This window comes from Saccopteryx bilineata, chromosome 10 (assembly GCF_036850765.1).
Source record: "Saccopteryx bilineata isolate mSacBil1 chromosome 10, mSacBil1_pri_phased_curated, whole genome shotgun sequence".
Classification (NCBI taxonomy): domain Eukaryota; kingdom Metazoa; phylum Chordata; class Mammalia; order Chiroptera; family Emballonuridae; genus Saccopteryx; species Saccopteryx bilineata.
In genome coordinates this window covers 30,088,976-30,116,821 of record NC_089499.1, presented here as the reverse complement: position 1 = coordinate 30,116,821, position 27,846 = coordinate 30,088,976, and the positions used below count along the sequence as shown (strand labels likewise).

The 27,846-nt window shown below is 37.0% G+C and overlaps 1 protein-coding gene across 1 annotated transcript in view; it reads left to right on the top strand.

The window, feature by feature from the left end:
- The window catches only part of KCNH8 (potassium voltage-gated channel subfamily H member 8), a 366,401-nt gene that overhangs the window by 218,823 nt on the left and 119,732 nt on the right, over positions 1 to 27,846 (top strand). The window contains exons 6-7 of the mRNA XM_066244875.1: positions 19,692 to 19,849; positions 25,660 to 25,867. Coding sequence (XP_066100972.1) covers positions 19,692 to 19,849; positions 25,660 to 25,867 — 366 coding nt within the window. The remainder of the gene's footprint in view (positions 1 to 19,691; positions 19,850 to 25,659; positions 25,868 to 27,846) is intronic.

The window sequence follows — 27,846 nt, the reverse complement described above, 5'->3', positions numbered from 1 at the left end:
GTGACTCTTCAAAACATGGGGGTGAAGACTTCAAAAATTTATTTCATGGGAGCACAGCAAGACTGTGTACACAAACCAGGGCGTGAGAATGCGCCACCAGAAAAGTAGGTGGAAAAGGTGAATGGAATGAATGTTCCTTGCTGTGCGTAAGTTGCAGGGAGGTTAACAGCTGTAGCAGCCAAAACAGTTTATTTCAAGAAATGGAAGCAAGAGAGATGTTTGTGGCAGAGAGGCAAATGAGGAGGTGATGTTTCTTGTTTGTGGTGCTGAAACGTGTTTCTTCTGCATACTACACTTCCACATCAGGATCCAGCTGCTCACACACACACACACACACACACACACACACACACACACACATTTTTAAGTTCCTGATAAGGGCATTAGGTAGATTTGTGCACATATGTTGGGGACATAAGGAGGGCTGGTCAATTTCAGGTCATTTGGCTTTCTCCTGAGAGGCTTACTAGTGTGAGGATACTTGTAGCGATAAAAGGACTTTTTTCTTTTTATAGGACATATATCTGCCAAGGAATTATTCATTCTTTATCTGAAATTTGAAGTTAACTGGCTATCTTGTATTGAGTTCGCTAAGTCTGACAAGTACCGACTGGGGTGCACTCAATGGCTCGTATTAATGCCGTGGCTTTAGCAACACCAGGAGGTGAAATGCCCGGGAGCTGAGGCAGGAAGGGTTTATGTGCAAATGATGCCGACCAATTTTTGGCTGGGGATGGCAAAAGACAAACTACCACTTAGGAGTGCTGCCATTCTTAGTCAAGTCTGGAGAACTGGTTGTGGCCCTTGCCCCTAATGATAAAAGGCCACATTTTGACTGGACTGCCAGGACCAACTACCAAAGTGTCATACTTTTGTGGGGCTAGGAACTGTTAAATTACTAGTTAAATTACTAAGTTAATTGAAGACTTTGCTTTGGTGTGTTACTTAGGTTTGATTTGCTATTGTAACAGGAGCTGCAACAATAATTTAGTGGCTTATGAGATTTAGAAATGTATTTCTCTCTCACCTAATGTTCTGAGGAGTATACTGAGGGCTGGTATGGAGAAATGAGATGAGGGGATTGTCTTACATGGTTAATGATTGAGACTGAAAGTGGCCCTACCATTTTTAGTGGGTGGCTTCTAAGGTCACTTTATTCTTCTTCATTCCAGACAGCAGAAATAGAAAAGCAAAGAGCATGGAAAAGCAAAGGTGCACAATTTTACAGGCAAAAGGCATAAAATTTGCACACAACACTTCCATGGGCAAGTATCTAGCCACATGACCATACTAGCTGCAAAGGGGGCTAGGAAGTGATATTTACCTATAATTCTGTTCTACAATATAAAAATATCATATAGCAAGTTGAAAAGATAAATTTGGTAAAAACTTTAGAAAACTGTCAAAGTGAAATACAACAAATAAATATAACTGGAAACTTTGTTTTTTTTTTAAGGCTCCATCTCTATTTGGTAACCCCTTCAATGTTTTTAACTGAATGTATGGAGGTGACATTGGTTTACAACACCATACAGGTTTCAAGTTTACAACTCAACAGACATCATCTGCATACTGCCTCGTGTGCCCACTGCCTCAAGCAAAGTGTCTCTTATCCCCATTTTAATATAATGCATTTCCAAAATATAGATTTAACCAGCACATCCACCCTGCCTCTGACTACTCCCCAGGTGCATCTTAGAATAGTGGCTTGAATTCTTACTGGTTTATCCACTCCAGTACTGTTCTCCCTTATTGAGTTCCATATGGGATTATTTGAACCTTTATGGTGATATTGATTTAACTTGTCATTGGGAGCCCCTCTCTCTCTCTTTCTGTCCTCAAATAGCCATGAGTTAGGAGAATTAATGAAGAATAGACAACTTTTCTTCACAACTTTTTGCCCCAACTTTGGCATTATTACCTGGTCCTATTCACACATTACTGAAATCAATCTGATAATATTGATTTGTGTGTGTGATTTTACTGTTTACATAACTAAAAATAGACTGAATTACAAAAAGCACAAGTAGAAATGCAATTCTGACACAAAAAATATATGGGCAATTTCTACTGATGGCACTCATAAAAATAACTATGAAATCATAATGTGTGTCAGTAAGAATTTATGTTTTTCCTAAGCATGGCTCCGTTATTTCAAATACTGAATATTTTCTTCCTTTTAGAGTTTTAAAAATATAACATTTTATATTTGCGACTAACCAACTTTTGCTTTAAATGTCAAATATATTAGTTATATTTTCAATGCTCTTGAGAGTCCTTAAATATGTCTTAACCACATCTATTTCTGACAGTGCTGGAAAAGCTGGTATCAGACAGATTGGCAACTGGAATAAAATATAGAGAGAAGAAACAGATCTACACATATATGATCACCTGATTTATGACAAAAATGTCACTAAAATGCTTTGGGGAAATGATAATTTTTTTTCTAAAATGATGTTGAATCAATTGGATATTGACCTGGAAAAATATAAATCTTGATTCCTACATCGCTCCATACACAAATTTATCTAAGAGTATTAACTATAACAGGCCACATTGAAAACAACCCAAACTTTTATCAACCATAAAATTAAGAAATGAATTTCTGTATAATTACACAATGAAATACTTTATAACAATAAAAAACTGCACATGGTCCTATGGTACCTAACTGATGAAAATCCCTTATGGAATGTCCAGTAATAGAATCCATGCACAATTGTATGATTCCATTTATATAAAGTTCCTATCTAATTAAGCAAAATTAATGAATGGTCATCAGGACAACAGTGACTTTTAGGGGGTTAGTAACTAAATAGGATCATAAAAGAGTCTTCTGGAGTTCTGGTCCTTGTTATAATCTATCTATTGGTGATGACAAAGATGGTCAGCTTTGGGAAATTTCATCAAGCTGTCTATGTAAGACAAGTTCATTCTATAGTATATATGTAATTTTTGAAAAAAATTTTAAGTATGTGGAACAATTTTTATATAGCAACTTATAGTCAAATTGTTAATTATCATTTTATAATCCTAAAAATTACTTATATTTTCAAAAAGCAATTTATTGATACTTCCAGTAAAACTCCCTTCCTAGGCTAGAACAAGGGCAAGAGTTATAATAAAACTAGAAAGCCTGGCAGTCATACGAAATGACCGCTGTTCTAGATATTATAAATTGTAATTAAAATGATTTGTGCAAAGGTGTCTGCTAATTCAAACTGAATTACCCAAGGCAAGCGGCGAGGATGCCCCTTTGCTTAGTGCCTCATGGGGTTTCCCCCTTCTACTTGCTTAATTGCTTAAAGTAGAGTGCAATGAAGGAAACCACTGGCGGTACATTTCTTAAGAGCCACTGCTAGCTCAATAAATAAAGGTGATTTAAATATGTTTTAATCCTTTTTGCGTTTTGGTCAGCATTACTCTGTCGTTTTTTTGCATTTCTCTCCTGCCTTTGTTCAAGGGACTCATTTTGTCAAGACAGGCTTTTTTGTCTTGCATCTGAGGCAAGCCTTGTTTCTCTATGCTCATCAGTCTCATTTTGCCGAGAAAGACGCATTTGTTCTGCGACTGAAGCAAGCCTTGTCTTTCTCTGCTCAGTGGTTTCTTTTTGTTGAGAAAGCCGTTTTTGTGCAGCTTTAGCTCCTTTTCTCTCCTCTTCAGTGCTGTATTTTCTAGGAGGCATTCTTAAAAGAAATTACGTTAAGACGTAGTTTTTATGTAAAACAGATGATTGCCAATGCAAACAAATGTTCACCTTCCCCCTGACACACTCAATTTGCATTCAGCCTTAAATTGTTTCAAAAGCAGATAATTGCCAATGCAAACAAATGTTCACCTTCCCCCTGACCCACTCAATTTGTGTCAGCCGTGGCAACTTCACCCCATTGGCTAGTACAGTTACGCAAGCAACCAATAAGCTATCGGCGACAGACACTTAAGCCGCATATAATAAAGATATGTTTTCGTGGCAGCATACAGACAAAATCTAAGTATAAATTCCAGCTCTACCACCTTCTAGTTAAGGAACCTTGGACAAGTTAATTATGAGTCTAGAACAGGGGTAGTCAACCTTTTTATACCTACCGCCCACTTTTGTATCTCTGTTAGTAGTAAAATTTTCTAACCGCCCACTGTTTTCACAGTAATGGTAATTTATAAAGTAGGGAAGTAACTTTACTTTATAAAATTTATAAAGCAGAGTTACAGCAAGTTAAAGCATATAATAAGAATTACTTACCAAGTATTTTATGTCGGATTTTCACTAAGTTTGGCAGAATAAATGTTTATAAAACAACTCACTATAGTTAAATCTATCTTTTTATTTATACTTTGGTTGCTCCACTACCGCCCACCCTGAAAGTGGAACACCCACTAGTGGGCGGTAGGGACCAGGTTGACTACCACTGGTCTAGAACTTATCACTAAATGGACATGATACCTCCTTCAAGTGTGCAGATGTGGTATAGGCTATTCCAACTTTCACAATTTTAGCCAAAGCAAGTCACAGAGACACACATAATCTCTTCAGGTGGTAGGAAAATATAATTGTACCAGGCAATAGAGACACAGAAATATTTTGTAAGACTACCACAAATACTAAGTATATTATCATCCTCAAATAAGAAAATAAACAGGAAAGCCCTAATTAAACTATTAAAATATAAAGTGATATTCAATATATATAAATAAAATACAAAGTGACATATAACTATAAAAGACATCAATTATAAATTTTAGATTTATAAAATTTTTCTCTCTAATATATATTTGGGTTAAACATTGGGGCAAACATTAGTTGTCTTAACACAATTTTTGTTACCTATCTCAGTCTTTATCAATTCTAAGTTTTAGTATTTAGATAATGAATATTTTACTTCATGTGAAATTAATAGACTATAATTTTTTTGATTTATGACTGATGTTATAGATATGATAGTCCTTATGTTTTCTACTGTACTTAAATTTAGAAGTTTTACCATCTGATAACTATAATTATCAACAGAATAACTGCTAAAAGATTTTCTATAATTAACATATATACATACTTAAATAATGGTTTTTCAGTAGTTTTGTGTTTAATCATTAAATTATCTTTATTAAAAATGATCCAGTATTTCCAAAGTTCAATAGCTAATTTAGAGTTACATATCACTGAAAAAGTAAATAATTTGTAGGGTCCCAAAATTGGTAGTTTTTCCACATGCCAATGTGCATATTGTGTGGAAGTATTTTGAAGTGGTAGACAATGAAATGAAAGCAATATACAAAGTCAATATAATAAACTAATTAATTTTTAATGGAAATCTACTGGGAGTGTATGCTGTCTCCTTTTGACCTTCCAGCACGTTCACAGGTGAGACTTACGTATGCACCAAAATATGGAATGACCTCAGATGATAAAAATGAGAGTCTGTGGGTATTGCAAACGTGAAAGATATAGCTAAGGTTAGCTCTTCAATAAAGTATAGAAGCAGTCATTTGCAAAAAAAATAAACAACATTTAGGGTTTTAAGTTGACAAAAGTTTACTTCAGCTAATAATAATGCAACATTCTTTTTAAAGATCCCCAGTGACTTGCTAAGGCTGCATTCATTACTAGAAATAAAACGGAATCCAAATGTATTACTGAAGCATTACATGCCACCCAATGGCAACATTTTTAAAGTCTGATAATATCAAATGTTGATAAGACTGCAGAGTTATACATCTGAAAACACTGTTGGTGGGAGTGGACATATTTCCTAATGTCTTCCACCCGGACAGACTATGTCTGGGGATTAATTTTTGTCTTTCCTGGTAGAAAAGGGAGGAGGGACACTTTTGAAAATTTATGTCTTCCTTTTAGGCACATAGAGGCAGAGCAGGTAACTTCCCTTGTTTCTGCTTTTCAGTTGCCTTCAGCTCAAAATAATTCTTATGTCAACCTGTCACATTTTGGGATGGCACATATTGTTACCCTTTCAATAGCTTCCTAAAGATACAACTACAGAACTTCTAGTCAACTACAAAACTGTTCTGTATTTTCTTTTCTTCAATGTTCTGAACACTTGAAAATTCCTTTTCAAAATAAAAATTGATAGGGTGTCTCACTACGTAAAATGAATAAAAGCTCAGCCCGAAACAAAGAAAGGAGGAAAAGAAGAAGGTGAAAACCCAAAGTCATGATATTTTGAAACTAGAGAAAAATCCTCAGGACTGGAAGGAAGAAACCGTATCTGTAAGAGACAGTCGGAAGGAATGGAGATATTCCGTCTGGGGTGCTGAGACAACTTGATGATGGATCTTGAATATTTATAGAAAGGGCTTCTGGGTGGGAGAAGACAATGTATTCAGTGTTGCTGCTAAGGACAAAACTAGAACCAAGGAAAGGGTGTTATAAAGAGAAGGCATCGTGCAGAAAGGCAGAACTGCTTAGTAATGGACATGTCAATCTAAGACAGTATCCTCAAAGAGCACAGAGCTTACCATTGCTGGAAGCACTCAAAGATTGGTTGGCCACATCTTCATGAAGGATGACGTGGATGGAATGCCTGCATTTGAAGAGACATTAGGATAGAGGACTTTAAGGTCTCTTCCCTTCTTTATGGGTCATTGCTGATATTAAAAGTCAAGCCATTGTAAGAGTCCACCATGGTACCATTGGCCACACTGGTATAAAACAAGCCAGTATCAGCTTCAACCACCCTTTGACCCACCTGGTTGCCTTCTTTTAGTCTCACCTTTTTTTCTAAATGCAATTGCTCTTAAATTCCATTTTTCACTGAGTTTGCTCCCCTTAATGCTGTTTTTCACCAAGACTGCTGCCCTTTCTTTTTTCGTAAATCTTTCTCTTTGAAGTATGCAAAACAAACAAACGCTGAAAGATGAGCAAGGGTTGAGTAGTATGAAAATCTCATCCACTAATATTGGCAATCGATTACAGTCATTCTTAGGATTCTTAATCCCTTCAGGCCTCTTCATTAATCAGCTCGAAGTTGTTCATTTTTCTCACACCTTGCAACTCAAATTTGCTGTGACATCACATTGTGTTCAAAGGAGAACCTCACAAGCCATTAAAAAAAGGAGTATCTTTCGAATATTAGTCAGGCTGCTGGTTTAGTTCAATATCTCTCTACCCACGCTGTACTACATTGATCCATTTTTAAAGAAATGGCTAAATGAAGATATTAATTATTTGTACGTGGTGCACATGCTCTCATGCACACAATTATATTTTAATTTACTTTTGAACAAGTAAGCCAATATGATTTTTAAATTATTTCTCATCTGGCATGCATGCTAATAAAGAAAAGAACTCTACTCATTTGTATCATATTGGATTTAACCTTTTTTAATACTTCCTAATTACATAGTTCTCAAGGAAATCGAACTAGAAAAAATGGGTTTAACCTTTCTGATTTTTAGTCCACATACATAGTCATTTAGTGTGGGAGAGAAATGAAACATTCATTTTTGAAGGTCCTTAATCATATGAAAACAGAACATGCATACATTTGTCTCTCTATTATTTGTCTTTATTTTAATCGTGCTTATGAAATACAACAGGCAAAATGATTATCCTTCAAAACAACTAAATGGCACCTGATTCATCAGATAATTCAATTATATTTTGGTGGAGTATATTATGATCAACCTTTTAGAAATTCTATAAATCACATAGAGTATATCTGGTAATACTCTAATGCTCTGCTTATTTATTCATTACATTTCATACCTCCACCATGTGTCAAAGGGATTGGTTACGCATATACAAACACACAAGACATTAAGGTTTCAGGTGGGAAATTCTTATGAATTTGCTATGATTTTAGACTACTCTTCCTGAATCACACTCTGTGTGTGTATACTTATAGAGAGTTGTGCACAGTAATAACAAGAGAATTAAGAAAAATCACACATAACAATTTGGATATTGATGAGTACACTTTCATGTATTTCTTTTAACGTAAGGTTGAAAAAAAATTACACTTATACTTTCTAAATGCCTCAAAATGAAAACCATATTACCACTTTTCAGGTAAATTGTGGAATATTGGGAGGAGAACACATTCTTACTGTAACATTTTAATGAGTCGCTGACTTAATTCGCCAAAAATACCAAACCTTATGGGAAATGAGACAACCGCACAGGGAGGAGCAGCTGGAGCCAATGTTCTCCAGGCTCACGTTCACCCCGGCGGTTCTCACACGAGGGACACCGGGTCTAGGAGGCGCTTTGCTTTCTCACCACAAGATTTGATTCTATGCTCCTTTCACTCTTTTTTTTTTTTTTTTTTAATAATAAATTTTTATTAATGGTAATGGGATGACATTAATAAATCAGGGTACATATATTCAAAGAAAACATGTCTAGGTTATTTTGTCATTAAATTATGTTGCAAACCCCTCGCCCAAAGTCAGATTGTCCTCCGGCACCCTCTATCTAGTTCTCTGTGCCCCTCCCCCTCCCCCTAACTCTCTCCCTCCCTCCCTCCCATGTCCTCCCTCCCCCCCCACCCTTGGTAACCACCACACTCTTGTCCATGTCTCTTAGTCTCATTTTTATGTTCCACCAATGTATGGAATCATGTAGTTCTTGTTTTTTTCTGATTTACTTATTTCACTCCTTATAATGTTATCAAGATCCCACCATTTTGCTGTAAATGATCTGATGTCATCATTTCTTATGGCTGAGTAGTATTCCATAGTGTATATGTGCCACATCTTCTTTATCCAGTCTTCTATTGAAGGGCTTTTTGGTTGTTTCCATGTCTTGGCCACTGTGAACAGTGCTGCAATGAACATGGGGCTACATGTGTCTTCACGTATCAATGTTTCTGAGGTTCTGGGGTATATACCCAGTAGAGGGATTGCTGGGTCATAAGGTAGTTCTATTTGCAGTTTTTTGAGGAACCACCATACTTTCCTCCATAATGGTTGTACTACTTTACAGTCCCACCAACAGTGAATGAGGGTTCCTTTTTCTCCACAGCCTCTCCAACATTTGCTATTACCGTCTTGTTGATAACAGCTAATCTAACAGGAGTGAGGTGGTATCTCATTGTAGTTTTGATTTGCATTTCTCTAATAACTAATGAAGCTGAGCATCTTTTCATATATCTGTTGGCCATTTGTATCTCTTCCTGGGAGAAGTGTCTGTTCATGTCCTCTTCCCATTTTTTTATTGGATTGTTTGTTTGTTTGTTGTTGAGTTTTATGAGTTCTTTGTAAATTTTGGATATTAGGCCCTTATCAGAGCTGTTGTTTGAAAATATCATTTCCCATTTAGTTGGCTGTCTGTTTATTTTGATATCAGTTTCTCTTGCTGAGCAAAACCTTTTTATTCTGATGTAGTCCCATTCATTTATCTTTGCCTTCACTTCTCTTGCCATTGGAGTCAAGTTCATAAAATGTTCTTTAAAACCCAGGTCCATGATTTTAGTACCTATGTCTTCTTCTATGTACTTTATTGTTTCAGGTCTTATATTTAGATCTTTGATCCACTTTGAATTAATTTTAGTACACGGGGACAGGCTGTAGTCGAGTTTCATTCTTTTGCATGTGGCTTTCCAGTTTTCCCAACACCATTTGTTGAAGAGGCTTTCTTTTCTCCATTGTGTGTTGTTGGCCCCTTTATCAAAGATTATTTGACCATATATATGTGGTTTTATTTCTGGGCTTTCTATTCTGTTCCATTGGTCTGAGTGTCTATTTTTCTGCCAATACCATACTGTTTTGATTATCGTGGCCCTATAATATAGTTTAAAGTCAGGTATTGTAATGCCCCCAGCTTCATTCTTTTTCCTTAGGATTGTTTTGGCTATTCAGGGTTTTTTATAGTTCCATATAAATCTGATGATTTTTTGTTCCATTTCTTTAAAAAATCTCATAGGGATTTTGATGGGAATTGCATTAAATTTGTATATTGCTTTGGGTAATATGGCCATTTTGATTATATTTATTCTTCCTATCCAAGAACAAGGAATATTTTTCCATCTCATTGTATCTTTTTCGATTTCCCTTAACAATGCTTTGTAATTTTCATTATATAGGTCCTTTACATTCTTTGTTATGTTTATTCCTAGGTATTTTATTTTTTTTGTTGCAATCGTGAAAAGGATTAATTTTTTGAGTTCGTTTTCTAATATTTCATTGTTGGCATATAGAAAGGCTATGGACTTTTGTATGTTAATTTTGTATCCTGCGACCTTACTGTATTGGTTTATTGTTTCTAATAATCTTTTTGTGGAGTCCTTCGGGTTTTCGATGTATAGGATCATATCATCAGCAAAAAGTGATAGCTTTACTTCTTCTTTTCCCATATGGATGCCTTTTATTTCTTTGTCTTGTCTGATTGCTCTGGCCAGAACTTCTAGCACCACGTTGAATAAGAGTGGAGAGAGTGGGCAACCCTGTCTTGTTCCTGATTTAAGGTAGAAAGTCCTCAGTTTTATGCCGTTTAATAGGATGTTGGCTGATGGTTTATCATATATGGCCTTTATCATGTTGAGATATTTTCCTTCTATACCCATTTTGTTGAGAGTCTTAAACATAAAATTGTGTTGTATTTTATCAAAAGCCTTTCTGCATCTATTGATAAGATCATGTGGTTTTTGTTCTTTGTTTTGTTGATATGGTGTATTACGTTAACCGTTTTGCGTATGTTGAACCATCCTTGAGATTCTGGGATGAATCCCACTTGATCATGATGTATTATTTTTTTAATATGTTGTTGTATTCGGTTTGCCAGTATTTTGTTTAGTATTTTAGCATCTGTATTCATTAGAGATATTGGTCTGTAGTTTTCTTTCTTTGTGCCATCCTTGCCAGGTTTTGATATGAGGGTTATGTTGGCCTCATAGAATGTGTTTGGAAGTATTGCTTCTTCTTCAATTTTTTGGAAGACTTTGAGTAGAATAGGAACCAAGTCTTCTTTGAATGTTTGATAGAATTCATTAGTATAACCGTCTGGGCCTGGACTTTTATTTTTGGGGAGGTTTTTAATAGTTTTTTCTATTTCCTCCCTGCTGATTGGTCTTTTTAGGCTTTCTGCCTCTTCATGACTCAGTCTAGGAAGGTTGTATTGTTCTAGGAATTTATCCATTTCTTCTAGATTATTGTATTTGGTGGCATATAATTTTTCATAGTATTCTACAATAATTCTTTGTATATCAATGATGTCTGTGGTGATCTCTCCTCTTTCATTTTGGATTTTATTTATTTGAGTCCTGTGCCTTTTTTCCTTGGTGAGTCTTGCCAAGGGTTTGTCAATTTTGTTGATCTTTTCAAAGAACCAGCTCCTTGTTTTATTGATTTTTTCTATAGTTTTTCTGTTCTCTATTTCATTTATTTCTGCTCTGATTTTTATTATCTCCTTTCTTCGGCTGGTTTTGGGTTGTCTTTGTTCTTCTTTTTCTAGTTCCTTAAGGTGTGAAGTTAAGTGGTTTACTTCTGCTCTCTCTTGTTTGTTCATATAGGCCTGAAGTGATATGAGCTTTCCTCTTATTACTGCTTTTGCTGCATCCCAGAGATTCTGATATGTCGTATTTTCATTTTCATTTGTCTGTATATATCTTTTGATCTCTGCGCTTATTTCTTCTTTGACCCATTCATTTTTTAGAAGTATGTTGTTTAGTTTCCACATTTTTGTGGGTTTTTCCCCCTCTTTTTTGCAGTTGAATTCTAGTTTCAAGGCTTTATGATCAGAAAATATGCTTGGTACAATTTCAATTTTTCTAAATTTGCTGATATTGTCTTTGTGGCCCAACATATGGTCAATTCTTGAGAATGTTCCATGTACACTAGAGAAAAATGTATACTCTGTCGCTTTGGGATGAAGTGTCCTGTAGATGTCTATCATATCCAGGTGTTCTAGTATTTTGTTTAAGGCCACTATGTCTTTGTTGATTCTCTGTTTGGATGACCGATCTAGAGCCGTCAGCGGTGTATTGAGGTCTCCAAGTATGATTGTATTTTTGTTAGTTTTTGTTTTAAGGTCAATAAGTAGCTGTCTTATATATTTTGGTGCTCCTTGGTTTGGTGCATATATATTAAGGATTGTTATGTCTTCTTGATTCAACTTCCCCTTAATCATTATGAAATGACCATTTTTGTCTCTGAGTACTTTTTCTGTCTTGTAGTCAGCATTATTAGATATGACAATTGCTACACCTGCCTTTTTTTGGGTGTTGTTTGCTTGGAGTATTGTTTTCCAGCCTTTCACTTTGAATTTGTTTTTATCCTTGTTGCTTAGATGTGTTTCTTGTAGGCAGCATATAGTTGGATTTTCTTTTTTAATCCATTCTGCTACTCTGTGTCTTTTTATTGGTAAGTTTAATCCATTTACATTTAGTGTAATTATTGACACTTGTGGGTTCCCTACTGCCATTTTATAAATTGCTTTCTGTTAGTTTTGTATCTAGTTTGATTCTTCTCTTTTGTTTTTCTATCATTTGTTTTTGTTTGTTTGTGTTCCATACTTCTTTCCTCTGTTGCTACCTTTTTTAAGTCAAGTGTTTTTGTGGTGGTTTTTTCAAGGGTGGTTACCATTAAGTAATGAAAAGGGTACCTACCATATTCATTGTAGTACCCTATCTTATAAGTATTTCTGCACTTCATCGTCCTTTGCTACTGTTAATCTCCATCCTCTCCCCCCTTTTTTTCCTTTGTTGTCACAGTTTAAGTTTGGTTTTATTGTGTTCTTGGTGGAGCTGTTATTTGTGGTGTTGTTTTCTTTTGTTCTTTGAATCTGGTTGAAAAACCCCCTTTAATATTTCCTGGAGTGGGGGCTTTCTGTTGATAAATTCTCTTATCTTTTCTGTATTTGTGAATGTTTTTATATCTCCTTCATACTTGAAGGATAGCTTTGATGGGTATAGTATTCTTGGCTGAAAGTTCCTCTCTTTCAGGGCTTTAAATATTGGGGTCCACTCTCTTCTAGCTTGTAGAGTTTCTGCTGAGAAATCTGATGATAATCTAATAGGCCTTCCTTTATATGTTGTACTCTTCTTTTCCCTGGCTGCCTTGAGAATTTTTTCTTTGTCATTGGTTTGTGTCATCTTTATTATGATGTGCCTTGGAGTGGGTTTGTTGGGGTTAAGAAAACTCGGTGTTCTGTTTGCTTCTTGAATTTGAGGCTTTAGTTCTTTCCACAGGCTTGGGAAGTTCTCGTCTATTATTTGTTTGAGTATATTCTCCATTCCATTTTCTTTCTCTTCTCCCTCTGATATACCTATTATTCTTAGGTTATTCTTTCTGATGGAGTCAGACAATTCCTGTAGGGCTTTCTCGTTTTTTATTATTTTTGAGTCTCTTTCTTCTTCTCTCTGTTGTGCCTCAAGTTGTTTGTCTTCTATTTCACTAATCCTATCTTCAATCTGGGCTGTTCTGTTAGCTAAGCTTGTTACCTCGTTTTTCAGCTCGTGAATTGAGTTTTTCATTTCTGTTTGATTTGTTTTTATAGTTTCAATTTCCTTGGTAATATATTCTTTGTGTTCATTGAGTTGTTTTCTGATTTCCCTATATTGCCTTTCTGTGTTTTCTTGTATCTCTCTGAGTATTTTTAAGATTTCTATCTTAAATTCTCTGTCATTTAGCTCCAAGGCTTCCAATATGTTGTCTTTTCTCCATAGATTTTTCCACATCTATTTGTGTTACCTCTCTTTCTTTTGTATCCATAATATTCGATTTCCTCTTTCTTATCGGCATCTGAGGGTGGTCTTGTTGATAGCACTAATTAGAATTAATAATGAGTAAAAAGTAAAAAAAAAATAAAAATAAAAATAAATAAAATAAAATAAAATAAAAAAAAGGTAAAACACCCCCCCAAAAAAACAGTAATAATTTATTATTTCTCCCTTTTTTCTTTCTTCTCTTTCCCTCCTCTTCCCTCCTCAGGGAAATATCGTGCCTATAATGGAGGGCCTGATTTGGGGTGAAGAGTTCAAGGGGCAAAAAAAGGGAGTAGGGACTTACTAAATGCAAAAAAAAAAAGAAAAAAAAAAGGAAGGAAGAAAATCTTAGACAAGCATAAGATGATTTGCTTGTAAGTGATGGTCAACTAAGAGAAATAATGAGAGGGATAAGAGGGAACCAGAAAAAAGGAACAAAAAAGAATAATAAAGAAGAAAAAAATAAAAATAATAAGTAAAACTCTGTTGTATTAAGTGGAGCGAAGATTAAATACAATGGAGACCTTGGGTTGGGAGGACCCAAAATGCCACAAAAATAAACAAACAAGAAAAAAAATAAAAACAAAAGCAAAACAGAGAAATAAAGCCAAAAAAAAAGCCTTGAGTCCCAAATTAACTAATTTGTTCGTGATTGAGGATTATATGGGAGGAAAGTAAAATGAGAAAAGAAAAAACGAATAGAAAGGAAAAAATAAGAAAAAGAGAAAAACGAAGGAAGAAATAAAATAGGAGGAGAAAAAAACAAAATAAAGCAAGACAAAAAAAAAACAAAAAACAAAAGAGGAGAGAGTGAGAGTTAAGTGTTTTGGAGTATAACCTTAAAGGAGGGTGAGGATGAAGAAGAGAAATAAAATGCAACACTCATGGGTAGTGTAGTTCAAGAAAGGGGAAGCATAAGATGGGCAGAGAATAGAAGGACCGATGTGGAGGAAATAAAAGCAATAAGACAGAAGAAACAAACAACAACAACAAAAAAATTAGTGGATCAAGTTGTAAAGTCTGTGGGTTTTTCTTGATTTTGAGAGGTTAACTTCTTCCTTTTTCTTTTCTCTCCCTCTTCCTGGTCGGTGACTCTGTACCCCAGGCTCTGCCCCTGTGTCACACTTAGGTAGGGATTGCAGTTGATGGGATTCTATGGCAATGTCATATAATTGGCTTTAGTCTTGCTGGTAGTCACGGCTTGTTGGCGTTTGCAGGGTCCAACGATGAGAGAGTTTGCTTTCCTGGATTCTCTCTCCTAGTCCCCCCTTTCTGAATTAGCAGCCTGGTGATCCAGCTATAAGGCTGCAACTGCTTCTGCCTGGGGAGTAAGAGGCTCAAAGAGCTGGGAAATCCCCACTATCCCCACTCAGTGCAAGGCTTTGGGAAAGGCTCTGACAGTCAGGGCCTCCAGTGTAATCAGGCGGGGGTGGGAGTCAATTGTTGTCAAGGTGACTGTTCAGCGCCTATCATTTAGTTGGACCTCTCAACCCAGGCTTTCCACACTTTGTAGCCTGTTTTTGCAGAGAAGAAGAGGCACTAGTCTCTGCTTGCGACTAGTGTAGCATAGATCTTATTATCTGCCAAGTCCTTCTTGTTAGCGTTTATCCCTGAATATGGAGGCTCTATCAATCAGAAGTTGCCCCTGCCCCTTTAGCGAGAGGCATTAAAAAATATCACGCCTCTTGTCTTGGATCGCTGAACTGAGAGAGATCTTATCAATTAGAACCGAGGGTGCGCAGATTTCATGGGTTAAGCTAATTTCAGTGATTGGGTCGCAGCTGTGCTTCCGAAGGTATTTTAGGCTGCCTGCGCGCGCCCCTCCCCCAACGCTTGATTGTTAGCTTGAATGGCTGGGTGAGGTGCCCCGCCCACGGAGAGAATCTCCCAAGCCTCTCCTGCTCGCCCTGCCGCTGGCGGCTGGACCGCACCAGGCGCAGGATAATGGAGCACCTGGATGTGCGGGCCAGTAGGGCGCTCTGGGCGCATGGAATGCCCAGGGCACGCGCGCGAATGGGGTGCTCCGGGCACCGGTGGCTGGCGACTCTCACTCGCTGTGTGCGGGCTGCTGGGAACGTTAGCGGTGCCCAACCGGACCGGGCGCGTGCGCGGCAGCTCGCGGCGGCGGCTCGCGGCTCCCAAATGTGGGCTGACTCACCACAGGCGCACTCCCTCGCGGCTTGAATGAACGTCGCTGCGGTAGATTCCTCCACACCCTCCTCTCTCAGATTCAAGTGATAACAGTCCTTTCGCTATCAGTTTGTGTGGAACTCCAGAATGCTCCGAGGATAAATTTTTCTGTTTCTAGTTGATAAATTTGTTGTGATTTAGGGGAGAGCTCTCGGACGCGCTGCTCACGGCGCCATTTCCGTGACGTCACTCTCTCCTTTCACTCTTAAAGAAGAACTTATACCAATTGTCTCTCCCCTTCCATTTAAGGGGATATTTACAAACGTGGAGTTCCACTGCTTCTGAAACACCACCACACATCTGTATCAGCAGAGAGAAAGCAGAGTGAATTCGCAGTTATCCCTAGGCAAAAGCTTAGTTCTTGTATTTCCAGAATCAAAGACAGTTCATTTCATCACATTCAGTTCTGACTCTTGATTTAATTTTTTTAAAGTCATTTTTTTAAACTTTTTAAAAATTTATTCATTTCAGAGAGGAGAGAGAGAGTGAGAGAGAGAGAGAAAGGGGGGGGAGAGGAGCAGGAAGCATCAATTCCTGTATGTGCCTTGACCAGACAAGTGCAGGGTTTTGAATTGGTGACCTCAGCATTCCAGGTTGACACTTTATCCACTGCACCACCTCAGGTCAGGACTTTGTTGTTGTTTTTTTAACCTGGGTGGTACTGACACTGAATTTTTTTTTTTTTTGTATTTTTCTGAAGCTGGAAATGGGGAGAGACAGTCAGACAGACTCCCGCATGCGCCCCACCGGGATCCACCCAGCACGCCCACCAGGGGCGATGCTCTGCCCAGCAGGGGGTGATGCTCTGCCCCTCCGGGGCGTTGCTCTGCCGCGACCAGAGCCACTCTAGCGCCTGGGGCAGAGGCCAAGAGCCATCCCCAGTGCCCGGGCCATCCTTGCTCCAATGGAGCCTTGGCTGCGGGAGGGGAAGAAAGAGACAGAGAGGAAGGAGGGGGTGGGGGGTGGAGAAGCAAATGGGCGCTTCTCCTATGTGCCCTGGCCGGAATCAAACCCAGGTCCCCCGCACGCCAGGCCGACGCTCTACCCCTGAGCCAAACGGCCAGGGCTCTGACACTGAATTTGATCTAAAGGCTAAACTCAGGCCTGCATTTTCCTGTACCAGTCTATTGTTATTTTCTCTAAAACATATTTAAGATAAATGGGACCAAGTATCAAAAGATGCCCTGTCACTCTATTGTTTCCTATCTTCATGACTTTAAAAATATACAGTCTCCATTATAAATTTAAGGAGTTTTTTTTAATTTCCTGAGGCATTGGTAGTATGACGATGATGGTAGCACCCATGAGAGAGTTGGCATGGAAACCACACTAATAAAAGTGCAAAAATGTTTTGTCAATCACAATGCACTAGAACTATCTCTATGCTTATCATAGGACAAAACTGGGTTTTTTAGAAATTAGTGTCCAAAAACAATACTAACCATTAGATAATCTATAGTATTTGCATAACAATAGTACCATAGTCCTAGAAATCTTAGATATGATATATATCTAGGTTTTCCCTAAAGATTAGTATACTTCAAAAAATATATTTGTGTCCATAGATTTTTTTTAAATAGCTTTTATTCTTATGCTATTATCACTCTTTGTGCATAAAAGTCTTGTAATGGCTTCCTTGGAAACCTAAAATTAGCATCTCTTCATCATTTACTAGAGTAATTCCTTCGAGTAACAAATTATTTTTTAAAAGCTTTCTAATCTGATACTTTGTAAAGACTCATGCTAGAATTTTTCTATTCAGAAGTCTGCACTTCTCATTTGTTCTTTAGTAAATCACATGATTAATCACATAGCTTTATAAATGTTTGCTGCATCAACCAACCAGTCAGTTCATTTGTTCCCCCATCCAGGGCAGTACCCCAGGTATGTTAATGGCGGCAGCAGGTTTTCTGTGAAACGTGTGGCGGGCCTAGTGACCAGTTAGTAAATATGCAAGGAATTCATCCCTTCAATTGTATAATGAATATACAGACTCACCTCAGCTTGTGTTGTAGAAACCAAAGCTTGGTAAACAACTCTTTGGATTTCTCATTCATGAAATGAAAACCTAAATGCCTACTCTGAGCTTTCTTTTGAAAACCATTAGGTTGAAATCTCTGCTTTATTTTGACAGCTGGTGGGTCTTTTTAAACTGCTTTGCTAATGTGGAAATACGCGAGTCTAGAAAGTAACAGGGAAAGAATAAAAAGTCCGCATGCCAGTCTCATGGCCTCGCAGTGTGCGCCTCCTGGTGGCCATACTTCAGTGTTGTGTGGGTACTTTCCCAGGGCAGCGTTTTTCATCAGCAGTGCAAGTCACCTGGGGATTATTTTCAAACCTTGGTGAGCGATTTATCCACTAGCTTTAGTCTTTCATACTCTCCATATTAACAACTAAAAGTATTTTGATAATTTTATTTCTTGACCAAAAAAATATATCTGTTAATAAACATTAGGTCCTTCACAGTAGACTGGAGCAAGTATTGGGTTGTTTTGTTTTGAATCACCTGGAACTTGCTTTCAGACCTATAATGTAAAGAAAGGCATCAAAACCCAAAGTGCTGCATCAGACTTTAGGAGACTTGGCTGTAATTCTAGCTTTTCCACTAACAAGTTGAGGGGTTTAATCCTGTGCTTTAGTCTTCATCATCTGTGTGAGCCTGAGCAAGTCACTTGACCTTTTGTGTGCTTCGTTTTCCTCATCTGTGAAAGAGGTAATAAAAGTCTCTACCTCTTAGCCTTTGCTGTAAGGCAAATCTCTGTCTCATTGACTCTCATTCATGATTCTAAAGGGCTAGAACAGTACTGACCTCATGGCTAAGAATATATGTATTATATTCATAGAAGTCTAGGTATGGCTTAATAGAATTATCTGCTCAGGGCCTCACAAAGCTGAAATCAAGGTGTTAGCTAAACTGTGTTCTTTCTGGAGCTTAGAATCCTCCTCCAAGCTAATGTGGCCGTTGGAAGAACTTATTTCCTTATGGTTGTAAGACTGAGGTTCCCATTTTTCATTTGAGGTCAATGAGGAGCTATTCTCAGCAACTAAAGAATGCCTGCTGTTCTCTGCCAGGGGGTCCTTTTCACAATATGGCAGTTGAGTTGCCTTCTTTCAGGACAGCAAGAGCATGTCTGGCTGGCTCCTAATCCCTCTCCATTATCTGGAAAAAACTCTGCTTATAATGGGCTTACCTGCTCAGGTCAGGACATCCTTAGGCATATACTGTAACATGATCGTGGCTTTATATCTCATCATGCTCACAGGTTTCACCCTCACTCAGGGGAAAGAGAGGATATAAGAATGAGAATCTTGGGGGTGGTCATTTTAGATTTCTGCCTTCCACAAATGTGAATATAGAGTGAAAAGTAAAAATAATATACGTGTATAAAGTGCACATTATTTTATGTTTTATCATGGCCATCATCACGCTCATGATATCAACAAATTTTTAACTTTATACTATACCATTTTGATTATTATCAATGATTTAAATTAGCTGTAAAAGTATTTTAATTCATCTGATTATTATGTAACACAGAGCTTAGTATTTGCTTCATAATGACTGGAATGTATTAAGTGCTCATAAAATATCACTTTTTACCCTTCTTAATATCTGTTAAGTTGAGCTGAATCCGTCAAGAAGAATATTTTGGATGTTATCAATCTTAAATACATTAAGAGGTGACCATTTGTCTAATTTTACTTAATTTTATACAATTTCCTTTCTTCCTCCCTTTCTCCATGTCTGTCTCCCTTTCTTCTTTCCATTATTCCTTTTATTCTTTCATCTTCTTTTTTTTCTCTCTCTCTCTTCTTTCCTGCCTTTTCTCTTTTTTTCCCAAGCAGATATTATTTTAAATTTCCGAACAACCTATGTCAGCAAGTCTGGCCAAGTTATATTTGAAGCAAGATCAATTTGCATCCACTATGTCACAACCTGGTTCATCATTGATTTAATCGCTGCTCTGCCATTTGATCTCCTGTATGCTTTCAACGTCACAGTGGTGAGTAAAGCGAAGACCTCCCTTGCACATGACCTGGATGGTTAGTTTTACTCCTGTGTTCACTTTTTATATGTTCAGGTTTTACTTGTGTGTGGCAATTTGGTAACCAGGATTTTATGTCCTTTTTAATAAAGATGTCAATGTACCCAATGATATACAGGCCAGATTCTCCAGTTGAGAATCTGTTAAGATTCTTAACTGGAGATTCTTAACTGGAGAATCTCCAGTTAAGTTACTTCCTTTTATAATGTGCATTACCTATCTCTAGTTATTCAAATACCTAGCACAAGGACATATAAAAAGTCTAAATTTATCATCAATATAGATTCACTAAAAAAAAAATCCTTTGATAAGAAAACCATCTAGAGAAATATAGCATATGTTGATATTATTAGTTATATATTTGCCTCTAGAGGTTGGTAGAGAGTTTGAAGGTTTCTTCTACTTTTATGACCTTTATTCTCACTTCTTGACTATTTTGTTATTCATTAGAAAAACAAACAGAAGAGCCACCAAGATAGAGAAAAATGCTAAAATTAAAATAAGAAAATTCAACTACTTTTTAAAAACCATTGTAAAAATGTTGCATGACAAAGAGGCTTAAATGACACAATGACCAACATAAACTTGAGAGTTCTCTTGAAATGTTTCTAATATTTGTAACCTCTCTTTCTTCATCTAAAGCCTTTATCTTCATGTCTCCTAATGGGGGGGGGGGAACTATGCCTACTTATAGTAATAACAATTTTTACTATCTAACGATTGATTCTTACAAGATTAAATGCTCCCTTATAAATAGGGTTTGGGGGAGATATAATAGCATTTTTGGGCCAGTAATGCAATTTGCTGCTTCAGTGAACAATTTTAACAGGAAAAAATTTACTGAACATTAATTCTAATTAAACATATTTCCTATGCTGTTGACGACCTCCTATAGAAATAATATTATCCATTAAGAATGTAAAAGCATAGTTTCCGATATTAAACAGTGATCAATATTTCAAATACAATCAACAACAACTTCAGAATAAAGACTGAACTGTAATCCTAACTACTTAGTTCATATTTGTCATTTGTTAATTCTGCACAACAGTATTTTTTTCTTTTTCTTTTTTAAGTTGGGAAGTTGAGGGTGTCAACATCTTTGAGATGTTTATAACTCAACTAAAAGGAAAGTTCTGGGGGACATTTTAATATGTAATATCAAGAAGTACTACATTGAATTGTTATCCAGCCTTCTTAAAGTGCTTTTCAAGATTGAATTTGACTAGATAAGTGTACTATAATGAAAGTGTAATGACTTAAACCAGGCTTCTGCAAAACTGAAAAAAAAAATACAAAAGAAATATATAATTCACAAAATGCCAAAAACCATTTTCCAAATTCTCCTGAAGAATTTTAACTAAATGGAGTTTAATAGACTGTGCTCTAAATTAACTTGCTTCTTTGCTACTAAATACTAATATTTTTATATTCTATTTTTCTTTGGACCCTGGACAAATCTTAAATATATTACCTAATTAGATTATATAATATGTAAAATAAAAATATGAAACACATCCTCACTGACTAAAATTAACACAAATAAAAGATTTTTTGAAAAAAATTATTTCTCACATTTTGATGAATTTTAAATACCTGTACACTTTTCCTGCACTCCTGTTTCCTTTCTTTATGCATTCTGACTTGTGAAACCGGGCACAAATGCTTTATAAAGAATGCATGTCATAGATTAACATCTATTTCAGAGAAAAAGAAGAAAAGGAAGGAAGGAATCTTTTCTACTTTTCACAAGAGTAAGCATATGATCACTTAACAAACTGGTACATAAATTTGGTATTTCCTCAAAATAATTAGGTTGACATATTCGTGCACATAAAAGCTTATTTAATATATTATATTTACTTCTCAGGAAATATAACTTATGAGAAATTATTTGTAAGTTTGCCATTGTTATACTGCACAGACTTATAAAGAGAAAGGAAGAGACAAATAAATAAACGAAGTGTAGTCTTCCAGATCTAAAATTTGTCCAGTTAGTGCCATCTCCATAGGTGACAATAAAAAATACATTGCAACCTTCAAAAATGTATTGTATGTTTTAGCTTTGAGTCTGTCCACAATTGCTGATGGCTAATGTTTTCTATATAGCTCACAAATGCATTTATTAAAACTTACTATTAAAAACCTTACTACATACAAGTCTCTATGAAAGGCACTATGAGAGATAAAATTATGAATGAAATATAGAACATATGATAGAGTGAAGAAAGGCAAAAGTACAAATCCTAGTTGATCACTTATCATCTGAGTGACTTTCTTGGAAAAGTTAGGTCTAAAATAAGCATAAAAATTCCTTCAGGGTGTCCGAGCAACTTAAAAAAGGCAACATGTTTATAAAATACCTTGCTAAATGTCTAACACCTAGAAAGACCTCAGTACATGTTAATTAGATCTTCCTTCTCCTCTCTCTCCCCATGTTCCCCTCTCTCCATCCCTTCCTTTCTCCATCCGTTTCTCTCTTTCTTTCTCCTCCCTAATTGATAGCCAGGAGATAGTCATGTCCACTTGTAATAGAGGGAGTTGATGAATGAATGAATGAATGAATGAATGAATGTATGTATGTATGAATGAATGAATGAATGAATCACTGTCTTGTACCTGTCTACAAGTAGCTTATAATTTCCCATCTGTGAAAAATTCAATACAGCATCCAAAGAGTAAAAAGGATATTTTCCTTTTCTTCAGATTGTATATTTTCATTTGAATTAAATATGCTTCTGTCTTCTGTCATTCATCAGGAGCCAAAATTCACATTAATAGTAGGAAGCTGTTCACTCTGAAGGAAATAAGTGTAATTTTTTTGTAAGTGCCTGCAAAATCATTGGGGCTGCCTCATCCTGGATACCCAGGCTATCCCATGTTCCTTGTCTTTGCAAAGACTATTGTCCTCATGTCAGGACCATACCACATTCTTCCTCAAACATCGCCTTTCTGATCAGAGAAAATGGGAGATGGCCTGCATTAATATTACATGTTCAGATAGCGTCTTAGTCTGCTCAGAATGCTATAACAAAATAAACTGGGTGGCTAAACAACAAAAATATATTTCTCACAGTTCTGAGGGTTAAGAAGTCTAAGATCACAGTCCCAACCAATTTAGTTCTTGGTGAGGCTCTCTTTTTGGCTTATAGACAGCTGTCTTCATGCTGTGTGCTCACTTGGCAAGGGAAAGACAAGGAAAGCAGAGGGAGAGGGGAGTGGAAGGGAGGAGAGGGAAGGGGAAGGGAGAGAAGGAGAGAGCACTCTCTGGTCTCTACTTATAAGGGCACTAATCCTATCATGAGGAGCCTGCCCTTGAAACCTCATTTAAACCAAATTACTTCCACCTGACCTGCGGTGGCGCAGTGGATAAAGCATCAATATAGAATGCTGAGCTCACCAATTCAAAACCCTGGCTTGACCAGTTGAGGCACATACAACAAGCAAGCAATGAACAACTAAAATAAAGCAACTATGAGTTGATAGTTCTTGCCCACTCCCACCCCCCATAAAATCAGTAAAGCCCAGTCTTCAAGCACCATCACATTAAAGGTTAAGGGTTTTAACATACAGCATTTGGAAGGACACAGTTCTGGTAAAATAAACTCCACCCCCAGTAATTCCTCAAAGCTACAGTGTAGGGAGTACACTGTACAGTCCCAGCATGTGATCATCTGGCTTACAATCAGCTGGAGAAGTGATAAGCAAGAACTTGGCTGGGAAGGAGAACAAAGTAATATGACAGAAGAACAAAAATAAAAAAAGTACAGCAAAGCTGGCAAGTTTCTCAACTGACCTTATGATTGTGTTGTATTTCAGTATAGAATAATTTACAAGATTACAACTGAGAATACTTATACTAATTTGGAGGTATTTGTATCTTAATTTAATACTATTCACTCATTTAAATATTTAATGAATACTTACTATGTGTCAGGCCCTGATACACGAATATTTTTCTTAGAGATAAGGGGAAAATGGCTAGTGGAGGAAAAAACTAAAAGTTGGCTGACTTCAGCTAATTCCAAAGGCAAAATTCCAAAAGCTGCTTCCCTCGTTTATGACTCTGTAAAGGAATATTGTTCTTCAGTATAGTCATAAAACCACTTCCTTCTCCTCTATTTATTGCCCTCCACCAAAATTAGAAAAAGTCAGAGAATTTGACTAACTCTGTTTGCATGAGTTATTGTTTTATGTACGTTTTCTATTTTTACTTATTTGTTTTAGACACAGACAGACATACAGGAAGGGAAAGATGAGAAGCATCAATTCTTCGTTGCAGCACCTTAGTTGTTCATTGATTCTTTTCTCATATGTGCCTTGACCAGGGGTCCAGTGGAGCTAGTGACCCCTTGCTCAAGCCAGCGACCTTGAGCTCAAGCCAGAGACCAGAGGCCATGTGATCATGTATATGATCCCACACTCAAGCCAGATTAGTCCACACTCAAGCCGGTGGTCCTCTGCATCCCAGGTTGACACTCTATCCACTGCAGCACCACCTGGTCAGGCTGCCTTTTCTATTTTAGAATAATCTTTGAGGCTCTTTGAGAGTGTGGAAAAAGCATATATTAGTGTACCACAAATGTGTTAATAGTGACATTCCTGTAAATGCCAATGGTACACATTTTTCAGTTGAGTCCTAAAGTCAGAAAATTACCTTTAGCAATAAGTCTATTGCTTTAGTGCATGCAAAGACAAGATCTAAGAGATTTTTAAAAATATTTTGTTTCATTTCATTTTGGTCCCCTGAGTATGTTTGAGAATGTACATGCGTCAGGTAAATGTTTTCTTTATTGATAATATTAGAAGAAGATTGTATAACACACAAGGCAGGAGGTACTACTGTACTTGTAAGCAGAACTTAGTCAAGTGTTACGGTTCTAATTATTTTTAAAAATCCTAAGTTAGTTTTATTACCACTTTACAGGCTTTTATTTCAGTCTATACAAATTATATAGACTGCTATAAAGGCTTCCCTCACACAGAGGAGGAAAGTAGGATTGAAGGAAAATGCATGTAAGGGAATGAGACGTCTTGTGTACAATCCTGATATCATAATGTGTTTCAGTTGTGTGTCAGAACATATAAAATTATACTGAATAAGACAGGTAAGAAAAAAAGATAAATCTTAAGAAAGGTAAGTATCTACTAAAAGAAAAAAAAAATTGTCTTATCCTTCTGTATCTTATCATTCCCAATATAACACATCAAGAGATGGCATAGAGCCCTGGCCGGTTGGCTCAGCGGTAGAGCGTCGGCCTAGCGTGCGGAGGACCCGGGTTCGATTCACGGCCAGGGCACACAGGAGAAGCGCCCATTTGCTTCTCCACCCCTCCGCCGCGCTTTCCTCTCTCTCTCTTCCCCTCCCGCAGCCAAGGCTCCATTGGAGCAAAGATGGCCCGGGCGCTGGGGATGGCTCTGTGGCCTCTTCCTCAGGCGCTAGAGTGGCTCTGGTCGCAACATGGCGACGCCCAGGATGGGCAGAGCATCGCCCCCTGGTGGGCAGAGCGTCGCCCCTGGTGGGCGTGCCGGGTGGATCCTGGTCGGGCGCATGCGGGAGTCTGTCTGACTGTCTCTCCCTGTTTCCAGCTTCAGAAAAGTGAAAAAAAAAAAAAAAAAAAAAGAGATGGCATAGAAATAGTCGTACAAATGGACTCATGATTATACTCAATTTCAAGAACTTCCCAGAGTGGCTGTAAGTTAAAGTGACTGTGGCGGCACGAAGTGAACCCATGAGTCGAGTTGTGCTGCTCTGCCTCCTCCTGCAGGTGTCACTTGTGCATCTCCTGAAGACCGTCCGGCTGCTGCGCCTTCTGCGTCTCCTGCAGAAGCTGGACCGGTATTCCCAGCATAGCACAATCGTCCTGACCCTGCTCATGTCTATGTTCGCGCTCCTCGCACACTGGATGGCGTGTATCTGGTACGTCATTGGAAAAATGGAGAAGGAAGACCACAGCTTACTGAAGTGGGAAGTTGGTAAGGGCTGACATTTGTTGCGTATTCCATTTTTAAGTGAAAAGGACGTTTGTCTAGAATTTGGAGGAAGTGTAAGACAATGCTGTAAAATAGATGCTTTGTCAATTTGTCACATTAATATTATTATTATTATTATTATTATCATTATTTGAGAGGGGGAATTTCATGCCTACAAGTGATTTCTGTTGAAAAAGTTTTCTGGAACAACCTTATATTTATTTCCAAGAGTAATGGATTAAGCTTTTAATGCGTTTATACTGTTTAAAATGAACAGCAAGTCTGTAGAAGTGTTTAAATAGGTAATGTGTGACATTATCTTTACTTATCTGATGCAGGGTTACTAATAGTAAATCATTAGGCAACTGGCCTATAAATCATTACAATATTTTAAATCATAAGATAATGGTTGTTTGTATATTTTAGGTAGCAAGTTGATAGGGGAAAAAAATCTCCCATCTTCTCCTTTAAAAAAGAGAAAGCTATCATTACAAACTTTCCACATTTAGGATACTTTGAGAATTTGTGATATTTATTCTGTATAAATACAAATATAATTTGTGAGGTTTTTGGTTTTTTTTTTGAGAGATAAAGAAGAAAAAGAGAGGGAGAGGGGAGAGAGTGAGAAGCATCAACTCATAGCTGTGTTACTTTCATTGTTCATTGGTTGCTTCTTGTGATGTGCCTTGACCGTGGGACTCCAGATGAGCCAGTGACCCCTTGTTCAAGCCAGCCACCTTCGGCTTCAAGCCAGTGACCTTTGGGCTTAAGCCAGCAACCTTGGGATCATATTGATGATCTCATGCTCAATCTGGCAAGCCTGCACTCAAGCCAGATAAGCCTGTGTTCAAGCTGGTGACCTCTGGGTTTCAAATCTGGGACCTCACTGTCCTAGGTGGTTGCTCTATTCACTGCGCCACCACTGGTCAGGAACAATATATTTATAAGAACTAGGTATTTACAAATAGAACTTGTAAAATTCTGTGTCCCTATAATACATTGGAGTTTAAGGAAAATTTTACATAATTCTGCATATATGAATCTGAAATGTCAGCACTTCAACCCATTTTTTCATTTATGTCAACCATGAGAACTTGAATCAAAAGTGAAAACTGTGAAGACTATAACCTTCTATCCTAAAATACCTGCATTCTTCTAATAATCATTACCAAAGTTGTATGGTTGTTAGGATTAGGGAAAGGAATGTTTCTGGCTCAGAGAGTGCCTAATGCTTCTGTTCAAAGTCGGTGACATATCTCACACAGGAAATACTAAATTTAAGGTGGCCCAAAAGATCATGTGAGCATCCAAAAGAAGAGAAAAGAGACTTACTTTTGGTGGTCAAGGTAGTTTGATATCACTGACTGAAGCTCAGCTCTCACTGCTCATATTTTAAATGCCTCACTAGTTTTCCAGTATCATTTATTACATAATCCATTTATTACCTCTAATTAAGTATGGCATTTTAATCATACTTCATTACTATGCAAACTTATGACTGTTACTAAATTTCATTTTTCTTCACTTGACAGTCTAATTTTATACCAATATAGCAAAATTTTAATTATTGTACTGTTTAAATTTTGGTACAGGAAGCAGAGTGGGGCCCTTCTAGCCCAGTTACTTATTTAGATCAATATTAGAAAAAACTCTATCCCCTCCCAAATTGAAATGGCCTTTTAATTGTTCTTTTTAGAAATTAACCTGGAGAAATTAATGCCTTTATAACATGAAGATATTTTTGCCATCCAAGGTTATAATATTTGATTTTCATTAAATTTAAAATTTAAAAATGTAATTAAGATTGTATAATTTTCTTCACACAGGTTGCACATATTTCTTATTAAGTTGATTTCTAAGTACTATGCATTTTTGTGCTTATGAGATTGGAATCTATTTTTTCATTAACTTTGTTCTAGTTATTGGCATAAGGAAATCTGGTGACTTGAAAACAATATATTATAGATATCTCAAATGTGTGT